Source organism: Podarcis liolepis (assembly GCF_965112155.1).
Source record: "Podarcis liolepis genome assembly, chromosome: 10".
NCBI classification, from domain to species: Eukaryota; Metazoa; Chordata; class Lepidosauria; order Squamata; family Lacertidae; genus Podarcis; species Podarcis liolepis.
This window is the reverse complement of record NC_139562.1, coordinates 22,114,374-22,139,459: the sequence shown is the minus strand read 5'-3', so window position 1 is coordinate 22,139,459 and position 25,086 is coordinate 22,114,374. Positions and strand designations below refer to the sequence as shown.

Here is a 25,086-nt window from a genome sequence, read left to right as displayed (position 1 = left end):
GGAACGTCTCTCCTTCTGTGGAGCTGAATCTGGATTGCATCTGCGCTCCTAGTTTCAAGCATCCTGTCTCATGATTAATGCAGCCTGGGGAAGGAAATCACCTCTGAACCACACATCATTTTCTTGGTTTTGATATTGCTCTGTATTTGATGTTCGAGCTGTAAGACTTTATTTCTGTTCGTTGGCTCAAGTGTAACTGAGTCTCTGTGTCTTTCCTCCCCCCCCCCCCGCCAGGTGGTAGTTTTATGCTTCGCAATAATTTTTGGCAGCTTTTCCCAAAGTTACGGTCCCACGTCCTCCATCACAAAGGCAGTGCTGCCATCCCAGCATTCCATCCCAGAGTCATATACAGCTTCTATAGGTGAGTGAGCATCTCTCTCGTGTTTCTGCAGATATTCAGTTTCCAAAAGGAGAGGGAGCTAGGATTTGCCTCTGCCCTGAGGAGCTAGATCTGACATAAGGGGATTTGCATTGCATTTTGTGCCCAAAATGGTTTCTGTTCTTCATCCCCTCTCCCTCCTACCTGTTTCTGTACAGTGAGGTCAAGGAGTCTTCTGACTTATGAGGGGCCTCCTCACCCGCTGGAGGAACAGCACTTCTCAGATCGCAGCAACAGCTGGGACAGGCACCTGGAGGCCTCCAAGCACTCAGCTCTGCCTTCGGAATCCATGTCCAGGTCACCGCTTGACCAAGTCACAGAGATCATGATAGCCAACGAAACGAGGCTAGAGAAGTCATTGCTGGTGGAGTTTCAGCAGCACAGGTGAGTGGGTGGCAAGGCAGTGGAGGGCATGGGCTGGTTGGACACAGAGGAATGGTAGGAGGAACCAGCTAGGGAACTTCCACAGGAAGAAGTCTTAGAGCCTGGGGCGTGGTTATGGTACCAGGGGGAGGAGACTGGGAAGAGGAGGTGTCAGAAGCTGAAGACCTAGCAGGGTTTAATGAGCAGGAAGAGTTTCTGGCAGAGAATAAGAATAAGAGGCAGAAGTGGAAGCAAGAGAGGAGGTAGGCCAAGAGGCAGAAACAAATCAGGCTGGTGCAGAGTCATGGGTGTCTCTCCCTCCTGCTGCCACAAGCTTCTCTCCACCCCCCATCTCCCAGAACCAGAAGAGGGCTGAAATGGGCAGAGCAGTGTCAGGCTTCATGCAGGCGCAGTCTCTGATTCCTTGGGGAAAGCCCTGGAGAGGAGGGGATCTAGACGGCTGTGAGGAAGTGGGGACTTTCAGTCTCAGCAACTGATTTTCATGGAGGAAGACCACCAGGAATGAGCTGCTGTGCTCATTAGGCCTGATCCTCAGCCAAGTTTGTGGAAATTTGCAGAGGCTGGACAGGGAATGTTCTGGCTGTGGCTTTCTTGTACTGAGTAGGAGCTGGGCTGGATTGGGGTAGCCAACATAGAGCTCTCTCCAGATGTTGTTGGACTCCAGTTCCCATCAGCCCCCACAGGAATGGGTAATGGCCAGGGACGGTGGCAGTTGTGGTCCAGCAACTTTTGGAGAACATTGGGTGGCTACCTCTGTTTTCAATGATGTATTCACAATTGCAGGCATTTCTTAGGAGAAGATGGGCTCTTTCCTTTTCTCTTGTGCAGGTGGGAATCTTAGAGGTGGCACTGGTATTAAAAATAATGTATTAAAAATAGTTGTGCATTTTTATTTTTTAAAAAATCAAAAACACTGCCTGATTAATTAGAGATGCCTTTTCCATTTTTCGGGGATTCATCTAACCAAATAAATGACTAAGCGTTGCAGCCCCAGATCGTGCGGCATTCTTTGCATTCAGAAGGTCCCAGGTGCCAGATCTTGGCATCTCCAGTTCAAAATGGTTTCAGGGAGCGAGGCTGGCAGGAAGGCTGCCACAGATCTTTCTGCTGTGCAGCAGAGCACATGCTTGCATTGTGTAAATTGCCACGGCTGCTGATAAGAGCAATGGAGAAAGTAGCCTGCACTGCGATTTTGGTTGCCGTTTTGTAGTACAGTGGTACCTCTGGTTGCAGACGAGATCCATTTCAGAGGCCCGTTCGCAACATGAAAAGAGCAAACCTGCAGCGGCACGTCTCTGCATGCGCGGATTGCGATTCGCTGCTTCTGCACATGCGCACGACGTCATTTTGCGCTTCTGTGCATGTGCGAGCGGCGAAACCCAGAAGTAACCCTTTCTGGGACTTCCGGGTTGCCGCGGGACGTGACCTGAAAGAACGTAACATGACGCAAACATAACGTGTGGTATGAGACTGTACTGCCACTTCTTTCCCTACCTTTGCTTTACAGAGTCAACTCAGAGCTGGATGCAAACGAAACTCTGAAGATTGTCGAAATTGACAGAAGAGTTAATGCTACATCTTGAGATGAAAATAAAAAAGGGATTCCCTCCCACCCTTTCTCTTTCTTCCAACCAAAGGTCTGAGGAACTTGTCTCTGTCAGTAAATCCAGAGGCCACGAGGAAAGTGCCTGGTTGATTTTCTGCACTGGATTGGGAAGAAGTGGCTTTGGTCTCTGTAGTCCATGTTCTTTTCTCCCCTCCTCTCCCCACCCCCAGCCTCCGACTCACACTACTCAGTTTGCCTTTCTGCTTCTACAACCAAGGGGAAGAATGGAAGGAGAGCTTGTTGGAAGATGATGGGAGTAGGCATGCCTCTGAGTGGAGGTGCAGAAGGGATAACTTAAGCAGTCCTCACCATCACCGCAAAAATGACTAGATGCCTTCTTTCGGGTCTCTTAAAGGGTAACAAAATGTGCAAAAGTGGTTTAATGACTTATAGAGGGTTTTCTGGTTTCATCCAAGAGCAGCCTCCAATGATTAGGTGACTCTTAACACCATCATTTTATTCCTTTATAAGAGCCAGTGTGGTGTATTGGTAAGAGCAGTGGACTCGTAATCTGGTGAACCGGGTTCACTTCCCCACTCATCCACATGCAGCTGCTGGGTGACCTTGGGCCAGTCACACTTCTCTGAAGTCTCTCAGCCTCACTCACCTCACAGAGTGTTTGTCGTGCGGGAGGAAGGGAAAGGAGAATGTTAGCCACTTTGAGACTCCTTCAGGTAGTGATAAAGTGGGATATCAAATCCAAACTCTTCAAATCCTTTTTACAGGGAAATGTCACCATGGGGTAGCAAACATGTCTCTTACGCTTTCCTGATAATTTGTCCTGGACCATTTCTGCATCCCCCCCCCCCTGTTTTGCAATAGAAATGCAACCACAAAGAAGGCACTTCCTTTTGATTTTTTACCTTAGTGGTGAAAATGGTCAGGAATTGATAGGTTAACAGAGGTCTGGCAAAAATTTATGATGCTTGTTCCCGAAAACTTCCAATTGTGTTCGTCACTGAGAACTAAGCTATATGTGAGGAATGGGAACTTTTCTCTCAATGCAAGCTCTAAGTGTAGGATCCCTCATGCAACATTGGTGCATGTGCTAGATTGAGTCTTCTACCCTAACCAGTTGCAGTTCTATATTCTCTTATCTAGGAGCGAGCTTCATTAAACATGGAACTTACTTGTGTGTAGACATCTGTAGGATCGCACTGTCTCAAATCTTGTAGCCAGCATTGCCTTAAACCTTTTTCCTCCCTCCACAAGGACTACAAACTTGTCCCTTCCTATAAAATGAGGGCAAAATTGATAGGAATCGGTCAGATCCACATGTTTCCATGTCTTGTAGCCTGGTCATGCAATAACTCATTTTCTTGATGTTACCTTATTAACCAAAGATTTCAGTAGCAAAAGCTACATTGCCTTCATTCCCCCTTACAGCATTTTCCATTCCCTTCTATGAGCATGTACCAATTGTATGCTGGAAATACAAAGCAGTCACTGATTTCTTTGCTGCATCTGTCTTCATGAAGAAAACAGACACAATTCAGTTAGTCTCTTTCTTGTTTGGTCTGCATGAGAAAATGGAGCCAGCCTGAACCAAATCTGCTTGGAGAAACCAATTTGTACCCGTTTCTCATACAGGCGAGAGGTCCCCAGGCGACTTAGATTCCTCTGCCATCCCTGCCGCCCCTCCTGTTGTAAATAGTATTTATTAGTTGCCTCATGATATCAGCTGGCAGCCGGAATGACAAGCAAAGGACGTGAAATCCCTCAAATGCTCTGGGTGACTTTTGAAAAAAAATTCTATAACTTGTTTTAGGCTCCTGACATTCAACTTAAAAATTGATGCAATGCAATGTCCTCACCCACTACCCTGGCCTCTTTGCGCCCTATTACGCTTTCTGTTCCATTGTGCATGCACTCACTTAAAGCAGACGTTGTGGTGAAAACCAACAAAGGTTTAAATCTCATGTTCTACTTGTTCTCTGCTACGGCAAGCTAAAATGACCGCAACGTCCTCTCCTGAGTGCCAGGGGCCGATTCTGTCTCCGGAAAATTCAGCAAACATCTGCCACCCTTTCCTGAATAACTTGTGATGAGGATTGTTGGCTACATTTGTGTGTCACTTTCCATACCAGTCACCATCTTAAATTAATATTGGAAGCAGTTGCATAGATGGATATCTTAACAGTGTAAAGGTGTGCAGAACCTTTGGCTGCCAGATTTTGCAGAACTGCAACTCCACTTCCTTGGCCATTGGCCATGCTAGCTGAGGCTGATGGAAGCAACAGCCCTACAACTGCTGTAGAACAATGGTTTCCCCACCCGCCAAGGGCCTCTGCTAAAATTTTAGCTGCCTGTTTGGGTAATTGAAGACGATGCCCTTGGCTGCTGTCCTGCAGGGTTTCTCAAACATTATACATGCAAACATTAAGCAGTGGTTATTTCACACTGTGTATTGAACTCCATGACATCATCTGCCATTGATCCCACATACTTGTAGCAATTATACTTCTTTTTTTTAAAAAGAAAGCTGATGGGTGGGCTTATAAAAGAAAGGGGCATTATTGTAAACTCTATATTTATGGAAGTCACGCTTCGGTCAGTGACGCTTCTTAATATTGCATAATCATTGACTAGCATGTAGATGGTGTGTTTTATTTGTGCATATGCTTCAATTCTGCGCTAGCTTTCCCTTTATATCTGCTATTTTTACCGTGCAATTTAATGTTGAAGCAAATGCTTCCGAGCCAGATTTCAGCTGATGCAAATTGTTGGTTTTCCATTTTACTCCAAGCTGAAGATGTGCTCCCCACCCCCTTCTTTATTATTCTTCAGCTATTCTTAGCAACATCGTCCAATTCTTGATGATAAATCTGGGTTAAATGTCAAATTTTAAAATGCCTAAGTTCCCCTTTTAGGAATTATTCCATCCGTGGGGTTTTCTTTTCTTTTCTTTTTGTTTGAACCTTCAATTTTGAGGAGTGCATGCTGTCTAGACGCTGTTTGGCTGTCAGTCAAGTGAGTGAGTAACATTAATTTGCCACATCAGGAAGGATATCCACGAAGAACTTGGGATCTCTCATGTCTCAAGTCCATTGTGCAAACTCCCACCACTGCACACAAAGCATAAGACTCTGTATATTTAGCATCCTTTTCCCCACTCGGTGACAAAAATAATTCTCCTCTAATTGCTAATTGGAAAGAGGCCATTTTCCCCCTTGTATTTTTTGAAGGTGAAACAGTAGGCCACTGCTATAGTGACTAAAGGGGGGAGGAGATTGTTTTTCCAAAGTTACAAAACATAGGAAGCTGCCTTATATGGAGTCAGACAATTGGTCCAATTAGCTCAATATTGCATTTACTGACAGGCAGTGACTCTCCAGGATTTTGGGCAGGAGATAGTCCCAACTCTACCTGGAGATGCCAAGGATTGGACCTCAGACCTTCTGCTTGCAGACCAGATGCTGTACCACTGAGATGCAGCCCTTCCCTAAGTTCATATTTACTTACTAGTGGAGTTCTTCTGGATGTCTTTGCAAGCAGGAGTTCAAAGCCAGGGCTTCCGGATCCAAATCTGATTTCTTGCGAAATGAAAAAAGGAAAAGAGAAATCCATCAGAAACAAGGTCCTGTGAAATTTGTGTTGAACGTCTTTTAAAATAAACGTAACTTAAATTAAAAACCAGCTATTTATCTTAAATTATTTGAACATGTTGACAGTTTTCACCATCTACTTAGATTTCTTCTTTCCTAATAGTCCCCAAGACAACAATAATCTTGTGCCATCATAAAGAATGTGGCTTAGTTGTTAACTAAGCCTTACTCAGAGTAGACACATTGAAATGAATGGTCTTAACTTAGTCATGTTCATTATTTTCAACAGGCCTATTCTGAGTAAAACTTAGTTGACTACCACCTTAACTAATGTATTTTGGTATGTAGAGAGGAAAACTAAACAGTGAGATCAAAGGGGGAAATAATGAAAGTGCAGACTGTAGTAATTCAATTAAGGCTTAAGTGCCTGTAGAATTATCACAGTGATCATGCACAACAGCAGCACAATCACCCTTCCATTGCTAATTATTTCACCTGATGGAACACCAGCACTCTAGTCCTATATCAAAAAGTAACAAAACAATCTATTTAGGAATGTAAGTCACAATTTATATCCTGGATCACATAAATGATACAAGTGTATAATTCGTTCCCTTTGATATTTTTCTATGCAAAATTTACAGATTCTACTTGTATGTTTTAGTTGCTGTTTTGGCAAAATGGGGATCTCTGATGCAGAGCTTTGTGGCTGGCTAGAAATATTCAAATGACCATACTAGAATTCACAGGTTTAGATGTTCAAGTACAGTTTGCCACACAAGCCCCCAGTCTTCTCTCTTGAGAATGGTTTGATGTGGTGATATAGGAGAGGTGATCATCATGTGCCTGTGTGGTCCTATAAATGTCATTGGACTCCCATCACCCACCACCAACATCATCAGAGGTGATTGGATTTGCAGTTGAACATCTTCTGGAGGGGTCACAGGGTCTACACACAAAATGGTTAGCCTGTAAACTGGAAAGCCTATGGGTACCATTTCCCATCTGGTTTTCAAGAAATACCTGAGTTTGAGAATGTAAGCATTGTTCACATTAACTAGTTCTCTGAGGAAATGCTGAAAACTTGCACAGGACCCTGGGGAGGCAACTTTTAGATGTACCCAGGACCTCTGGGGAACCACTTATCTATGAAGAGAATCCCGTAAGACTGAGGGCTGGATCTGAGCAACCCAACCACAGGGACAGGAGAGATCCAGTGGGACAATTCACACTATCTACCTGCCCGCATTCAGATGCAGCTTCTAGCCAAAATAGACAGTTCCATCCTGCAACTGGATATGTCTAAAAGCTATGGCCATTGCAGAAAATGCTGAAGCACATTTTCAGGGTGCACACTTAGTTGATATGGAGTGTTGACCAAAACTGATGGGCTTCGATATAACCATGAATTTGGTGTGACCCACCTGTATGCTGTTCTACGATACTAGATTGCAGGACAAGATCAGAGTGTGGGACAGGATAGTGCCTCATACCAGCTCAGTCTATATGTCTGGCTAGCTCAATTTTGTGTTCATCATTCTGGTGCTCTCCTGATGTTTCAGGCAGTTGTGTGTGACTTCTTGGACACAAAGCACAATCATCTCCCCGCAGTGTCTTGGTTCACCACCCTAAACCACCTTGATAACTGAGGAACCAGTGCTAAGTTTCTGGCAGAAGCTCAGTTTTCCCAAGAGGGAAGACACTTTAAAATCCACCCTACTAAGGCAGGTGTTGTTAAAAAGAAAAGCTTGTCTCACTGGTCCTTCTTTCAGCCCCCTTCAAGCAGGTGCCCTCCCAGTGCTGTTGGATTATCACTTACATCATCCCTATTGGCCAAGCTAAATGGGCTGTGGCAATTGCCTCTAGAGGGCACAAGGTTGAGGAAACCAGCCTTAATTCATAACTTTCTTCCCCTTTCTCTGGTTTAATGGCTTCCTCCACCATTGTGTTTCCATTATTTTGTAGGTATCAATATAAGAGAATAAGGAGGCAATATAGGAATTAGCAGGGAACAGAGCGAATGTGCATCTCTTAAGTTTTATTTACACACACCTGAACTTCATGTTGTAGGATTTTGGAACAGAGGTGGGTTTTTGAGCACTCATCTGTGATGTTGTATAGGCATGTTGGCAGAGCTGTCTGGTCATAACTGGTGAGGACTATTTACAGTTCTATAGTAGTCATGCACCACACAGGCATATTTGGTTTGATTCAATCAAATGATGATATATCTTAATTTTGTAGCATTAGCCATGATGGGGAAGTTCTTGTCCGTTATGTATGTAGAAACATGTGCAACTTATTTGATGTCTAATCCCCAAGAACATTGGTGATCTATCTTCAGCAGTGTATCTCTTGATTTTCACACTTGTAACATTCAAACAGCATTTCCACCCTTTATCTTGGGTGTCATTCGTGTTTCCCTGTATTCCAGTTCCAAATGCCTTTTCAGGGCTGTAACTTAGATGGCCTAGCACACAGACTGCTAAACTTTTACATCTCAGTTTTTGTGATGTGCTGAGCAGCAGGCCCTATTCTAAACTGCTAGAGGAGGTTGTGCTGAGAATAGGATTATGGGTGCAATGGGTTTCTCCATGGATTTCTGTTCAAAATTTGGATTCCCAGTGCATTGCACCAGTTCCCCGAAACTGCTGGCAAACTCTGTGGAATCTGGAAGTTTTCAAAGAACCTAGGCGCTGTGGCTGGGGGAGAGAAGGAGGTGCAGTCCTTGAGCTAGCCCCAAGCAACTGCCCCATAGGGTGGATTTCTCCTCTTAATTTCAAAGAGTCTGTCTTCATACATCTCTAGATTGAAAACCTGGAGGTGGTTTATTAAAGGAGCATGACCAATCATGGCAGATGATCTTGAACAGGGCTTCCACCAAAGAAGATACCACTTACCTCACTTTGCACCATAAATCTAAATACATTCAGCCAGATTTAGTGTGCATGGAAACTCAAATTTACACACGCAGATCTCATCCAAGCAAGCATTTCCCATTGGCTTAAATACCAGAATGTGTTACAAGACGATATAGCTTAGATTTATTGCCTAACATAAAAGTTGCAGTTCTGTAAGTTCCATGCATTCGGATCCACAAAATGCAGTGGGTCAAGGCATATATTCACTGGGTGCAGGATTTCAACTACTCTATGTAGCCATAGAGGAGCCGCAACTGTTACACTAGGCCATCTAAGTCAGCCTCCTTCTGCCCAAATATTTTCATTTCCAGTACTCGTACAGCTATGTGAATAGGCAAATATAGTTTTTTTGCTAGTCTGCATTTAAATGGAATTGTCTTTATAAAATATGGGAATTTAGCAAAAAGCATGAGAAGAGTTCAGAAAGTTTGGGTAAATTACAATAATACCCCCCCTTTTTTTACTTAAACTGTTAATGTTCTTTGTTGTGTTGTTTTTACTATGTTAAATGCCTTTTCTTTTTGTATTTATACTTTTTCTACATGCACTGCTCTTTTAGGTGTGTCCACATGTGATCATTCATATTTCAAACAGGTGGGAGGGTGGGTGGGTTAGGTAAGAGTTTTTTGTGTGTAAAGAACCTTTTATTTAGCAGACAGGTTTTAAACCAAGCAGCAAACTAAGTTCTTTTTTTTTTAAAGTAGCTGAGTACAGTGAAAATATGTATTGCTTTATCTGTTTCCTTGCAAATAAATATTTTCCTAAAGAAAAGGCATCTCCTATCATTGTGCTGTTTATTTTCCTCCACATGTATTTACAGCAGTCACCTGCTTTAACCCAAACACCATGCTTTAATGCTTGGAGTACTTCTAGCTTCCTTTTCATGCTGACAGCCTATTGTCCAGTGTTACCTCCAAATGGTAAGAGATCAAAAGCAGTAATGTGTCTCACAGTCATGGACTTGCCTTTTGCTTCATAGAAAACACTGAACTAATCATTGTGTTTTGTTTACAAGATTTGCGGGGTATTGGGAGAGCTTGTAAAGCTGAAAAATGACTGCAGTTCAGCCAATACTCAGTGTTGCATGCATTTATCTCAGGTATATTTGAGGGCCACCTTTGACCAGTGGATATCCACCCCCTTGCAGATAGATGTCCAGCAGGCCTAGGGCAGATCTAATGAAATGCCAATCCATCTGTGTCTAAAATCTTTGCATCGAGTGATGACTCTTTAAAACTGCATGTTTTATTTTGCACTAAAAGCAGGCAGGGGGTGGGGTGAAAATTAAAGGAGATTAATGCATAAATAAATCCTGCGTGAGAGAGGATTTAGGCCAGCATGGATGCTCTGACCTACCTCTCCCTAATATATTTTTATTGACTGGGGGGGGGGGGGAGCAAGAGAGAAGGCAAATTTAGCAAATGGTGCAGGTTATATGCTAGATTAATAACCTAGTTTTATTTTTTTAAATAAATTTATTGCAGGAAGGATTGTGTTTCTTAGAGCATTGATTTACTTAAGTTTATTAAAACTTAGAACATTTTTTTAAAAAAATTCAAGAATATTAAAGCCAGCGAAACAAAAATACAAACATTTTGCTATATAAAAACTTGTGCTTTTTCTCTCTTTGTTTATTTTCTTACCAATAGCAGAGGCCTAGGTACCTCAAGTACATTTGGAGTACTCCTGGATACATGTTTATTAGCAGTCCAACACAGCTGTGGTTAAGAGTGCCTTTTACCAGCTTTGGCTGGTATGCCCTCTGCAGCCATATATAGATCGGGATCTCTTGGCCACTGTAGTCTAGGCATTGGTAACCTCAAGACTAGGCTACTGCAATGCCCTTGTATGTGGGCCCATGCTTGGACATAGTCTGGAAACTTCAGCTGGAGCAGAATGCAGCAGCTAGAGTTCTGAGGGCTAAAGCATGTGACACTTTAACTAACATATGTTACCAAGTCAAGGTTCTTGTCATAATGCACAATCTCAATTTGATCTCTGAAATCACCTGCTCATTATCTTAGAAGCTTGACTGGTTGGTCTCTCTCTCAAAGTAAATACATCGATACCAAGTAAATACATCGATATCAAAGAATAATATAAAGAAAGAAAAAAATAGAGAAGAAAAAAATGCAAAGAAAAGTAGACAGTAAAAGAATAAAGAAAAGTATAATATTTTAATACAATAAACACTATTTTACAAAATAACAGTAATAATAATAGACTTCCATCACTCTCACAACACTTCCTTTCACATTTCATATTTTATCTGTATTCCAGTATTATTTTCATCTTAATATATAGATATGTATGTTTCCCCTTTTCCATTCACGAGGAAATTCTAGACACAGCCAATTTTTTACATTAGAACCTTGTCTTTCTAAATAATCATTCAAGCACCTCTGTTCCTTCTTGACTGTATTCATTGGCTTTAGTCTTCTTATATCCATCAATTTGGCCAGTTCCAAATATTCACATAACCATTCCTCTTTGGTCTCTACTAAAAATCGAGCATTTAAATTAATAACCCGTTCCAAATCATTATCAATAATTCCCTTCAAAAAATCACTCATAAAGTCCTTTTGGTTCTAATGCAATAAATAACCAGCTGTTTCCCTGATCAGACCTTGCAGAAAGTTCGAATTATGGGGTAATTCCAAAATATATGCAATATTGTTCACAATCTGTAGAGTCTCCATGCAAGACACCATGCAGGTTCCAGTGTAATTTAGTCTCCATCCTATCTATTTTCTCACTTGGCTAAAAGAAAAGGTGACTTAGAGCTCTGACAGGAGGTTACACTATAAGGACTTCAAGTTCCCTTCCATTACCATCATTCTATGTGGATTGTATTGGTGGCTGGTTGAGTGCTTGTAATGTGGAATAGTAGCTTCCGTTAAAAAGGAATTTAGGTCCACCACTCTGCCTCTGACAGCCATGAATCCCCAAGGCAGGGGTGAAGCTGGAACTAGCCAGAGGGTGGAATACCAGATCTCATCAAGACTGCCTAAATAACTTTGCTTCTCATCATGCCTATGTGCCTATGTGCATTAGTGCTACTGAGCTTTTGCTGAAAGGGATGGTTGCTCCCAGCAGGTACACATGAAGGTTCATTGACACTGCTATGGATTACACACACACACACACACACATGGGTGTTGTACTCAGTGGTGATTCTGCACTGGTGGAAAGAGGGCTATGGGTTTGCTAATAGGCTATCTTCCCGCCCCTGCCGCCCTCAAGCGAATCTAATGGCTTAAGTAAGCTCTTGTTCCAGCAGGAAAGTTGCTTCTGGGCATAATAACGCGTGATGGTTTCACCCGAAGCTGCCCCTTGCTGGAGGACCGCTGGCAACATATACTCCGCTGTCCAAAATCTTCAGCAAGCGCTTTCTTACGCCTTTTATTCCTGCTACATAACGGGCTCTCAACACCCTTCACTCTCCACTGTGCTGATGCTTCCAGTTTTCTCCCCCCGAGAAGGACTGCTAAATAATAAAAAATAAAAGGCACTCCACCTCATCCTAACACACTGGAGACGTCCACGCAACTTATGCCCCTCCATCCCTCCAGTCCAAACGCTTCTGGATGCTGCACAAAACGGGGCGTCCGTCTGTAGCCCCGCCCCAACTCTCTCTCCCACCCCCCCACCCCCATCCGGCACGCACACACAAAACAGAGGAGTCTGGCCAGGTTTTAAGGTGCAGCTGCTCCTGCTGTCCTTTTCGAGCGGGCGTGGCGGGAGGAGCAGCAGGAGGGGAGGAGGCTCTGATTGGCCAGAGCGGAGGCGGGAGGTAGGGAGTTTCCCACAATGCCCCGCTGCAGCCAGTGCGGCCGCCGATGGATGCTGCGGGAAGGTGCTGCCATTTGCAGCCGCCTGGACCAGTGGCTCGCTGAGGGGAGCCCCGCTCCGGCAGAAGCAGAGGCAGGCAGGGAGGGAAGCACCCTTCTCACCCCAGTCCCCGGCAGCCCTTGACCGCGAAACTCCCCTCGCCTTCTCCTCCGCTTTCCTCGCGGGTCGCTGTCCGTTCAGCACCGCGATGAACCCGCCTTCCACAGCCGGCGAGGAGAAGGGGGCTGCGGGAGGCAGCAGCAACGCTTGCCGGGGAGCTGAAGGTGGCGGGGACCCTAGGAGTGCAGCCGCGGGAACAGAGGACCCGGAAGAGCCCGCACTAACCGCTCAGAAGGAAGAATCCTTGGAAGAGAAGCTGAAGAGTTTAACCTTCAGGAAACAGGTGTCCTACAGGTGGGTGAAGGAGGCAAAGCAGGAGTGTCATTCCGGGTGCGCTTTCTCCCACGTGAGAAGGGGCATACACGTGTGTCTGTGGCTGAGTCTCCTTGAGCCTCATAATGTACCCATCGTCAGAAGTTCCCTAGGACAGAGTGATAGGGAAAGTCTTGTCTAGCTCCAATCTTCCAAGTTTCCCTTGTAATCTCTCAGGGAGATAGATACCTTAAGTGCAAGTGAATTTAGTGTATACTTGTCATTACTTAATGTAGACGAGGTCATTGCCCTTAGCTCACTTTTACCCCCTGCCCCGCTGCTCCTTCGATCTGGGTGGTAGGTTTCACACCCAGTTTGGAAATTCTCATCTACCTGACTGTGAACATGGGACCAGCGAGGGGCTATTTACTTCAGTTGTGCTAATTCAGAGTTTTAATGGTATGATTTTATGCAGAGGGAAGCTTCAAGATGATAGATTTCAACCTTGCAATAAGTCAGGACCTACTGCTGTAACGTTCTTGTAGGAGAGGATAAAAAGCTTTGAGGATTCTGATGGTTGTTTTGGAGGGATGCAGTTTCATGAGGTTTTACCCCCCCTTTCCCCCCTCCTCTGAAAGCTACATGGTATGTGGGCAGCCTTGCCTGGAGAGAGATAATCTTACGGTTGAAATCAGTGCACCAGGAATTCTGTGTCGCGCATAATGTGTGTTTCTGTGTCAGGTCAGTTTATGCACACACGGCAGCAAAACAGCTGCTGCCCCAAATGTTGCATTATTTTTTTCCAGAGCTGGGGGTGGGGGGGAAGGCAACTGATGCATTTGTATTGGCACTTAGAGTGGTACCGCAAAGGACTTCACATTCCTACATGTAGACCTAATCTTTGTTGACAGCATTATATGTTAGACATTGATAGCATCATGTTATGTATGTGATACCGTAGTAATTCCCTTTGGGATTACGTGTGTGAGAAAATATTATAAAATCTATAGCTGCGTCTGTATATATTAGGAGACAAGTGATATATAAGGTAGCTGCTAAAGAGTTAACGTTGTGCAGTAACGCCAATTTGTTATGCTCGAATGTATGTGTAGGTAGCACTGTAACAGCAGGATGTGGGAGTCACGCTGCCAGAATAATGTTGCAAGCAATGCCAGGGATTAGGGTGAGGGTAGCATCATAATTGTCTACTGGTTTCCCCCCTCCTCTAACCAATCTGGCTTGTGCTAAAAAAGAAATCCTGATCTTGTTTACAATCCCTCTCCAAACAGACAGCAGTGCCTCAGAAAAGATGGTGAGGGTTTAAAAAGGTCTGTTTGCGATCAGGAACTTCAGGATTATCCAGAGTGGGTTCAGAAGTGCTGTCTGCCAGGGAAGTGGAGTTATTCTGGAAGTTTTTGATCCCCAGTTTTAAAAATAGAAACAATTAAAAGAAGACAACTGAATCTACCTGTTCCTTTATTGGGGGGTGGGGTGGGGATGAAAATGTTTCCTTGGAAAAGCAACAGAGAACAATTTTGGGTAGCCTGTCCAAGGCTTCAGGAATCTTTTGAAGAAGAAATCCTCACATCAGTTATGAACCATTATGTAAGTGTTAGTATTTGCCCAGCTGTGTGGATGGTTACATTGTGTGCCTACTTCTTTTACTTTAATGAAGCTGTATTTTTCATTTCATTTTTAAAAAAATAATAAAATATTGTTACGATTCTGCCAAACATACTTCAGCAAATGGTAAAAGGAGGAAAAGACAAACATTGTATTGCTGATGCTTATTAATATTCTGGAAGTTAACACAAAAATCCAAACTACAATATAGACATACTTTAAGGAAAAGAAAAGAGAAAAAAAGCCTATTGCACCCCAGATACATTCTGTTTCTCAGGGTTAACACAACCGTCAGAGTGTGATTAAAAAAATGTTTTATAACTTTAAGGGTTTCTAGATTTTAGCTTACATAATAGGTATTGGTTCAAATTAAATTATCTCCAATAGTGCTACCATAAGAGTATTATGTTGAGATTTGTCATTCCAATATTTTATAAACTCATACCAAGATTATATACAAGTTGCCAGCAAAATATTTTCCATCACTTTCTTGTTTTCCTTCAGGACTATTTCTTTTACCTTGCCAAAATAAAAATCACGCCATCTCATTTTAATTTGTAAGTCGTGGTTTGTTTAATCTGGCCCTCTGAAACCTGAAGTTAGAGACAAGCTAAATTAAAGTTTTTGGTAAATGTTTGGCTCTACTTTTATGATTTCCCCTGTAGTCTTCTCAAACAAGTCTCTAGGTCCCAGCTTCAATATCTGAGCAATTTTGTCTAAGTGCTAGCTTTGGTTTATGCTATGGGGTTAACTCTGTGAAATATCGGTATCTTGTGTAAATTATGACATGAGCCTCAGGCTCCAGTGCTGTATGACAGTAAATGCTTGTGTAAGGACACGGCCAGTTATTTTGAGAAAACGTCTCTTAGCAATTTCTAATTAAAAATAACCAAAATTAGTTCAAGAGTGAGATAAAGGCCCCTGAATAACTTGGGGCATCACACTCTATGAAGGCAGCATCATGGTGATCCTACCAAATATGCCATAGAGATGAGTTGAGTGAATACAGATGATTGACTGGCATCTGTCTGTCTCAGGAGACAATGGAGGAGTGTGCCTTTGGGGGTGAAGTCAAGCTGTCAGAAGGTTGCAGTGCCTGCTGTGGCTGTTGTAGAGACTGATACAGGAGAGACATGTTTGGTTGCAGCTGGGGCAGATGAAGGTGTCTGGTTTTGCTGTTACAAGTGCACCATGGTGTTTCTTCTCTCTACACTCCTCCCAGCAGTCATTCCTCCTCTGGTCACTGCCATGGATGCATGACCTGCCTGTCTCCCGGCACCGCAGTTATATGCAAGGGATTCCTACATGGCAGGGTTGATGTTGCCAGCCTTCATGTCATGTTTGCAGACTTCTTTGCAACGCGGAGCTGGTCTGCCAATGTGTCTGGTGCCTGAAGCCAGCTCCCTGTAGAGAGCATCCTGGGGAATACAGACAAACATAAGCATAAAGCTTAAACACACCCAGGGATTCTCTGGGCATCTAAATATGCCGTGCTAATTTCAAAGGAGAAGAGGAATTCAGAAACCTTGGTACCCCCATTTTGTAAACGAGTGCAAGTATGTGATAGTTTCAATGAAATAAATGGAACGATGCACATAAAATTAGGTGCCTGGTTTGGATGGATTGCTATTTTTCACTGGGGTAGCCCAAGGAATATGCAAGTTCTGTTCCCTTTCACCTGGTCCTCTCTGAACACAACTCTGTGTTCAGTTGCCGAAAGAATTTTGTGTTCCGGGTTAGATAAATCAGGTGTTGGAAACTGCAGGCCCAGGGACCAAAATGTGGTCTTCTAACCCTCCTTATCTGGCCATCAGGACTCTCCCCAGACAGACACTTCCTCGCATCTCTACACTTCCTACTAGCTTTGCTTCACACCCTTATTGAAGGTCTTCGACTGGCTGGAATGTGTTCCTGAACTCAGATAATATCTCTTGCTTCCTTGGATAGAGAGAGGGTGTAGAAACTAGCCTATTGCATAAGGGTAAATTTACTTTCATTGATCCACCTACCTTTGCCTCTGGTCCCACCCAACACTTGTGTGTGGCCTCCGGAAGATTGCCCAGAAGGGAATGTGGCCCCTGAGCTGAGAAAGGTTATCCACCCCTGAGATAATGAAGCCTTGCCTAGCCAATGCTGGCAGAATAACTGTTTTGATTATCTCGCCTCCCATGTAGGTGAAATGTAGGTAGGTGAAATGAGAGGAGATTTCCAAGTTTGTGTTGACTAGTCATTTTGGCCAGCTTCTGCACCTGCTGGAGGTACAAGGATGGGATTTCAAAGCTGTAAGCTTGTGTGTGGAGATGGTTTTTAAACAGCCTGCTTTCAAATGCTTGCAGAGAGAGATCTGTTGCTTTCTGAAAGGTAGCATCAGCAGACCACTTGACACACATGGACTGGCTCTTTTGACTTTGTAAACAAGAGATGACAGCCTAGCTGATGAGTGCAAAACCTGGAGTGATTCATTCCCCGCTGACCTTAGTCAGTGACGCAAAACAATACATTCAATGGCCACAACCATCCCTGAAACATTTCTGTTGCCGCTCGCTGCCTGCCTGCTCCCCTTTTCCAACAGTTTTGAAACATGGAAGTTAATGCCAGGCTTCCTAGTAGCGGCCTGCAGCAGTCAGAGATGGCGAGTTCTACAGGTGGGTTTGATAATGATCCAGGTAGAAGTGCCTAATGCAGAACCACAGGCAATTAGTTGATTTCTGCATTTGCATCAGTGGGGCTGGAGAGTGTAGACTGCTGCACGCATTTTATTGAATTTTGCTTTTCTATCTTTAATAGATAAAAAATATTAATGAAAACTTACCACCCTCTGATGCTATGAAATGTATTGGTGTGTGTGTGTGTGTTCCTGGAACTTCCTTCATTTCAGAGGTGGCTATGCTCTTCTGCACTCCTGGGGAGTAAAAACCCCATTTGCCTTTTGCTCAGCTTGTGCGTAAGTGAAGCTCTGCTAAGTCAGGCTAATGGATCATCAAGACCAGTAGCACCATCAGGGTAGGGCTCTGGGAGAGGTGTTCAGACTCCCAATCTGTAGAAAAAGCAGAAGAGCTTGAAACAAAGCCAATTTACCACATTTTGAAGCATGGGAAAGAATATACATCGTCACAAAAGCATTGTCCAACTGGACTGCTGAAATAGTCTGGCATCCTGTTTTCAGGAATGGGTGACAAGCCACACCCTCTGTAGCTACAACCTTCCTCTCCAGGTCACAAACCTCACTGGACCCGCCTTGCAGCCTCCTTGAGTCCTTTGCCTGTCCAGAATGTATCCTTGAGCTCCGATTATGCTTCTTGCTGTCCTGGATGGAGGAAAGGAAGGCGTGTGTTGAGTGTTTATAGAAATGACCATTGTATACAGAGGCGAAATTTCCATTCACCACTCTCCCCACTTTAGCCTCAGGCGCCACCCATTACGTGGCCTCCAGCAGGATTTCCAGAAGGGAATCGTGCTGGATAAGGTTTCCCACCCCTGGAGTAAGCCAGTAAGCAGGACAAGAAGGTAATAATGGACTGTCACAGGAGTGTACCGGTCAGTAATCATACAGTTCAAAGATGGAGTTAACTCCAAAAACACACCCTCCACAGACTTGGTTGAGTGTTAGGCCTAATGAGCACAGCAGCTCATTACCGGTGGTTTTCCTCCATGAAAATCTGTTGCTGAGACTGAAAGTCCCCACCCCCTCCTCAATCAGAGACTCTTCTCTGCCCTTTTCATGCCTCTTCTGTTTCTGAGAGGCAATGGGGAGAGAAGAGCTTGTTTCAGCAGCAGAGGGAGACGCCCATGACTTTGCCTGACTCATCTCTGCCTCTTGGCCTCCCTCATCCCATTCTTCTGTTTCAGCTTCTGTCTCTAATTCTGGACTTTCTTCTGCCACAGACTCTCTCAGCTCACTGAAACCTGTTATCTCTTCAATTTCTGACACCTCCTCTTCCCAATTTTCTCCCTCTTCCCACTCACTGACATCCCACCAGCACTCCCTGGGCTCTGAGCCTTCTTCCCTTGGTGATTCCCCAGCTGGTTCCTCCCACCATTCCTCTGTCTAACCATTCCATGACATGGACCTACCCCTCTGCCCTATAATCTATAATCCTCAAGGTTTTTCTAACGGCCGGGTTGTCCAACCTCTTAACTCAGAAGGAGTATGATATGCTTTATCCTGAAGTTATTTAGGGACTTCGCTCCTCCTTGGTGAGTTGTGTCCTTGGTCACATAGGGTAGAAAGGGGAAACACACAAGACAGGAGACAAGAGGCTACTATTTGAACTCTACATAGGATGGAATGAAGTTGAGAAACAGTGGATTAGTTCAGAAATAATAGGGAACCATGCCTTCTCACAATGTGAACAAGCCACAGCAAGCCTGAGATGCACGACCTCTCCATTTCCCTCCCTTCCTCTCTCATGCCCATAAAAAGAAGAAAAAGAAACTGTTTCTCCTGATTTTAAATAAACCAATTCTTGACAGGAAAAGGGGGTTTGTTTAAGCTATAAGTTGTGAGAAAAGGGCATAATTATAGTGGTTTCAGATGCTAGCTTGTTCTCACTAACCATAGTTTCAACAAACCACAGTTCCTTGGGTTTGCACATCACAAGGAACTGTGATTAGTTTAAAATTGGAAGCAGATCATTCTGGCCTGCTTCTCTACTGCATAAGAGAGAATGGAGAGAGGAGAGGAAGAGTGTCAGCCCCAGGCTCACCATAGTCCATTCACCTCATGAGAAACCATGGTATCCTGTCTTCAAGATTAAACTGCTGACTTGCTGAATAGTATACAATTAAACCATGGCTGAAGAAGATAACATCTGGATTCAGATTTCTGTGATAGAAAATCTAGCTTTCCCAGGCCTGTGGCTCTCCAGATGTTGTTGGACTACAATCCCTATCATCCCTGACCATTGACCATGCTGGCTAGGGTTGATGGGAATTATAGTTGAAAACAACTGGAGGGCAATAGGCTGGAGAAGGCTGCTACAGCCACTGGATTCACCGACTGGCTTTCTGGAACTACAACCTTGCACCTGGTATTCAGAGGTAGTCAGCAGCTTAATCTGGAAATTCTGTTAACCATAGTAACTATATGGAAGTTTCAGATTCAGTATTCTCTCCTCTCTGCCTCTCTCTTCATGGGCCCATATGTTCTGTTCATGCATCAGAGCTCTTATGCCAATGAGATCATCTGGATGGAGGCAAACCCACACTAGCAGAGAGAATGAAAGATGTTTGAAATATGTGTTAGTGCAGGGTATATATATATAGAGAGAGAGAGAGGGCAGAATAGCAGAAGTTGTTTGTCTTTCCTTGTGTGTGGGCATGCAGTGAATTCCATATCTTTAAGCACAGAAGGCATTTACAATAACCTTTAAATAACAACTTCCTGAGGTATGTCATTAATTCTGTTTGACTTGCCAGCATGCAAAAGAAAGCTGAATGCTTTTCTGCACCTCTTGATTTGCACATCTTAGTGCCTTTTGAAACAAGTTTATCCCATGAGGAATTCCCCCTTTCCGACATTTATAGCAAAGAGTCTCAGTAAATACCTAGATCTGAACGCTTTCTCCCCACCTCCTGTGCCAAAACACCACTGCTGAACTGCAATGCCTCCCACAAATCCAATTTTTCCCTTTTCTTATCCTCCTTATTTTTCTTCTTCTTCACAATTACTGCCTTAAAAAGGGTGATGCTGTGATGGATTTACAAATGTAAATAACTGCACAATGAGGCAGGAAGCTCAATTGGGATTAGCCACAAAGGTTGGTTTACGCAAGAGCACCACAGCAGTTCCTCGAGGCACCTTGACAAGTTTCAAACGGTTGGCTCGGGGGCGCCCTGTGCGTGTGTGTTCAGTGTTGACAGCTAATGCACACCATTCATCTGCATTTATGGCTTCCATTATTGAGAAAAGCCTTCTCTGCAAAATAACCCAGACTCCTGCAATGGAGCTTAATAACTTCGGCAGTGAGTGGAAAGTGGGCAGAGGTAGCGGAGAAGGAAAGCAAGAGAGACTTGTCATTAAGAAGTGCGAAGGAGGCTTGCACACTCCTTCCTCATTTGTCAGGGCTTAGTATGAGCCCGAGCTCAGCAGGCTCCAGCCCCCAAACCTATTTGGCGGTTCAGTGCTTAGAGAGAGAGGGGGGGGAGGGAGGGAGGGAGAGGGAGAGATGTGCATATATAGCACACATAGCAAGACCAAGGGATGGAACCTTGTGCTGGGCTATGCAGGGACAGGTAACATTCCTAGCAGCTCCTGTTGCCTTCCAAGACTGGGGCCGGTCCTACCATTAGGCAGAGTGAGCAACCACATCAGGGAGCAGATGCTGGAGGGCCGCTCCCAGCTGTTCCTCCCGAGTCCTCTACAATCACCGGAGCGCAGTGAGAGCCTCTCCTGCTCAATACAAACCCATGAATACAGATGAATGTGTTAGCTGTCAGCACTGAACACACACAAACACGCAAACACACACTACCTCTTGAAACTTGTCCAGGTGGCTTGAGTAACCGCTGTTGTGCTCTGATGTAAGGCAGCCTTTGTGGCTTAATCCAAATAGAACTTCCTGCCTTCTACATAGTGATTTGCATTTGTAACCACATCACAGCACCACCCTTTTAAAGGTATTAATTGCAAAAATAATAAAGAGGAAAGGGAAAAAAGGGATTTGTGGGAGGCATTCCAGCTCAGCAGTGGTGCTCGGGCAGAGGAGGTGGGGGAAAGCATTCAGAGCTAATTAGCTACCCATCTATACCACCCTGAGTGCAAGAAAGGGGGAAATTCCTTTCTTGCATTTATCCTAAAGGACAGGCAGGCTCATTTACCTTTAAGGGATCCCGGGTCCAAGCCATTTAGGGCTTTAAAGATGATAACCAACAATTGCCCTCCTCCATCCCGCAATGAAAAGGAAGCCAGTGCAGCTGTTAGGAAAGAAGGAAGTCACACCAGAACTGAGTCAGATCTAGCTCAGTACTGCCTACAGCAGCAGATCTCATACCCTCCAACATTTCTCTGATAAAAATAGGGATGTCTCATTCCATAATAATAATTTTACTACACACATTTTACCGGGTTGCCCCAGCCACTCTGGGTAGCTTCCAACATATATAAAAACATAATAAAACATTATTTTTTTTTAAAAAAAACCTTCCCTATAGAGATTTGACTTCAGAAGGCTCAGGGGTCGGATAACTCCATACCCTCCAACATTTCTTCAATGAAAACAGGGACATCCTAAGGAAAAGTGGGACATTCCAGGATCAAATCAGAAACCGGAACAGCTTCTCTAAATCAGGGACATCCCTGGAAAATAGGGACACTGGGAGGGTCTGAGATCTTCATGGTTAAGAAAGCTACAGAGTGGTTGCCCGAAACAAGATAGGTCCCCTAAGGGTCAACATATAGCTTAACAACCAATGGTGTGCAGTTAGAAGCCCAACTAGATATGATGTTAAATGTGTATTTGGATGTAACTTGCAAGGATTATTTTTTTAAAAAAAATGCAAGTAGCATAAGCTAGGGAAACCCACCTCCTGATAATTACAGGGATTGAAGCAGGTGGGATTTAACAATTTCCTTTCCTGCTAGACTTATGAAGGAAATAAGTGCGATTTGTACCTGGGAGGAAACCCTCAATGCCACCACCACCAGGAGATTTCACCTCTAAGCAAAATATTAATTTCAGCAGAAGGGACTTCAATGAAGACAGCAGTTAGGGGAGGAAATAGTTAAATCCCACCCACCACACCTGCTGTGATCCTTATGGCTGTAAACACACCCACCCACCAGATGATGCAACTTGGGTTTACAAAACCAAACCTGCATATTAAATGCAAAGAAACATTTAATACCATCTCTTGATTGGTCCACAAATGCAGTGACCATTTCCTGACTGCAGTGCAGGAGAGAAGTGGTGGTCCATGTTCTTATCTGCATCTAGGATAACTAGAATTAAGCTTAAATTAGGAGCGAAAGATCTTGGGTAGAGTAAGCAGTAGTTCTTCATGGTTTTTGTTTTGTTTTGTTTGTTTTTTTTGCATGTACTGCTCTGCATGGTTCTGTCTTTTTGGTTCAATAGGAGGCAGTGAGAAGAAACCATTTTCTTTCCATGAGGTCCAGAATATGCTCCACCCTCCCATTTTTCAAAATGTGGCACTGATCCTGCAACATGTCATGTCTACCCTTAGGAGCTCCTTGCACTCGCAAGGCTCCTACTGCTGACTTACTGTGGAGCCTTTCCAGCGTGTGGAGTTCTATTCCATTTCCCCTCCCCACCCTCTCCCTTTTGTAAAACTATATTTAAAATATACAGATATTGTCAAAAGAAAACACCAATTCATGACACATCCATCTCGTTTGTAAATACAGTATTCGTAATGACTGTTTTTAAAACGCACAGATGTAATAAAAAGAAAATATAAATTCCTGACACATCAGTCGCTTTCATGAATATTCACCTCTGCTCCATTTCATCTGCAACTATGGGGAATCCTTGTTTGTGAGTTTGAGGGCTGCCTTGCTGATTGCGGCCGGGCATGTTTTCAAATCCTTCATTTATTTATATATCATATTTGTTAGTTGTGGTGGCATACATGGTTTTCTTCCTCCCCATTTTATTGTCTCAACAACCTTGTGAGGTTGGTTAGGCGGAGAGGCGGTGACTAGCCCAAGGTCACCCAGTGAGTTTCATGGCTGAGCAGGGATTTGAACCCTGATCTCCCAGGTCCTAGTCCAGCACTCTAGCTGCTATGCCACACTGGTTTACTTAGTTACTATCCACTTCCAGGTTCATTGCAAAGAACTATTTGCAACTATTTGTGTAGCAGCTCTTCTAATGTACCTGATTGGTCCCGGGAGGCATATATTCCAGCCCTGCTAAACAGTATAGTTTGGATGCAAACAAGCTTGCTGTTTGAGCCAATGTAGCATGTCGCATAATCAGAGTAATTAATTCCCCAATGAGTCTGCACTGGTGCAAGTATAAAGAGGCAGATCATCTCGATGCTCAGTGAAAGACAATCAAAGCATTTGATTTAGAAAGTGCATTGTAGCCACTTTCCACTGAAGCAAAAGGTGTGTTGTGCCTGGTAGATTGAAATCAATTAAGTGTATTGTGTTGCCTGTAGTCGCACACTGTATTGAGTCTATGCTAAGTGGATGTTTGCAAAGCAGCTCAAAGGGTTTTGCATTTAATGATGTGTTTACATCTCTCTGCTCCTTTCCTTGCAGTGTCATAATTACAGTCGAGGTACATCCTGGATGTGTTTGTATTCAGCCTCTGTGAATTAAATGGACCCAGTACCCTTAAATACAGCCCATCCTCTAGTATTGACTCCCCCATCCTTCCCTGAAAGAGGAGAAGCTCAGTTGCAGGCCTTTACTAAGAGCCCTGCCGGAGAGCTGTATAAAACCCCGTAAAATAAGCCTGCTAAGTTACCAACACCTATGGGACATTTAAATCCACTAGTCAATGGCTGCATGACCTCCATGCCAATAATAACCATTGCAGCAACAGTCATATTCAGTCCTCAAATGATTCTTTTCCAGGAGCAGCTGAAATCTGCAGCTTTTAAGGGGCATGCAAACGGAGCACATTTGCATCCTGCTTTTTATTTTATGCATTTGATTCAGAAAGTCTTACCATTTGCATCATTTATTCTGGTTTGGCAAAACCTTTTCACGTTCCATAATGGGGTGGTATTATAGCAACAGGGATACAGAATCTTGTGCTACCAGACCAACAGGGAAATTCAGCATGACTCCCTGTCATAAAGAGCCATCACTATAGACATTATCAAAGTTGACTATTCATAAATCTGACTCCTGGCTGGAGGGGAAAAACCCTTTCAGACAAAATTCAGGACAGTCAGAAGCTCTTGAAATGATTTTAAAACTCAATGTGGCTTTTAGAACAGTTATCTAAAGGCAGATGGAATTAGTTTAGATGAGTTAACATGAGGAATCAGATAGTCCTGGGGCCCCATCCTTTTTCTTGTACATTCATGTGTTCATGATGTTGGTAGTTATATGCCATCTTGCTTTCAATACCGTTTTGCTTGCAAAAGTTTCCAGGTGGGCACACTGTTTTGTTTCCAATCAGTGTGCATCCCATAACTTCCCAATGAAGTTGGGAAGCCTTTATATAGCCTTTATATACCGCAAATGTTCGGGTGTGTGTTGTTTTTAACTGGGGTTGTTTGTTTAAAATCATTTATGAACCACTTAATAACAAAATATCTGTTGTGCCATCATGCAAGTGTCCCTCCAGATGGCAATAAAAGGATAATGTTGGGAAGGCATCATGGAACAGCTAAGAAAGTGGAATGTGTGGCTGGTCCAATATAAATCCACCATTAATCCACTATTATTGCACCAGTGACACGTTGCAGAATTCAGTGGTGAAAAAACCTCCGTGCATCTGGATGGGCTCC

The 25,086-nt window shown here is 43.7% G+C and overlaps 2 protein-coding genes across 9 annotated transcripts in view; both read left to right on the top strand.

The window, feature by feature from the left end:
* CREB3L2 (cAMP responsive element binding protein 3 like 2) overlaps positions 1–6,005 on the top strand; it is a 75,870-nt gene extending 69,865 nt beyond the window's left edge. For both annotated transcript variants that reach the window (XM_083462037.1, XM_083462036.1), the window contains exons 10-12: positions 235–361; positions 538–763; positions 2,271–6,005. In XM_083462037.1, coding sequence (XP_083318163.1) covers positions 235–361; positions 538–763; positions 2,271–2,346 — 429 coding nt within the window. In that variant the 3' untranslated portion in view covers positions 2,347–6,005. The remainder of the gene's footprint in view (positions 1–234; positions 362–537; positions 764–2,270) is intronic.
* Positions 6,006–12,504: 6,499 nt separating this feature from the next.
* Positions 12,505–25,086, top strand: part of DGKI (diacylglycerol kinase iota) — a 247,578-nt gene continuing 234,996 nt past the window's right edge. For all 7 annotated transcript variants that reach the window (XM_083461921.1, XM_083461924.1, XM_083461923.1 and 4 more), the window contains exon 1: positions 12,505–13,080. In XM_083461921.1, coding sequence (XP_083318047.1) covers positions 12,875–13,080 — 206 coding nt within the window. In that variant the 5' untranslated portion in view covers positions 12,505–12,874. The remainder of the gene's footprint in view (positions 13,081–25,086) is intronic.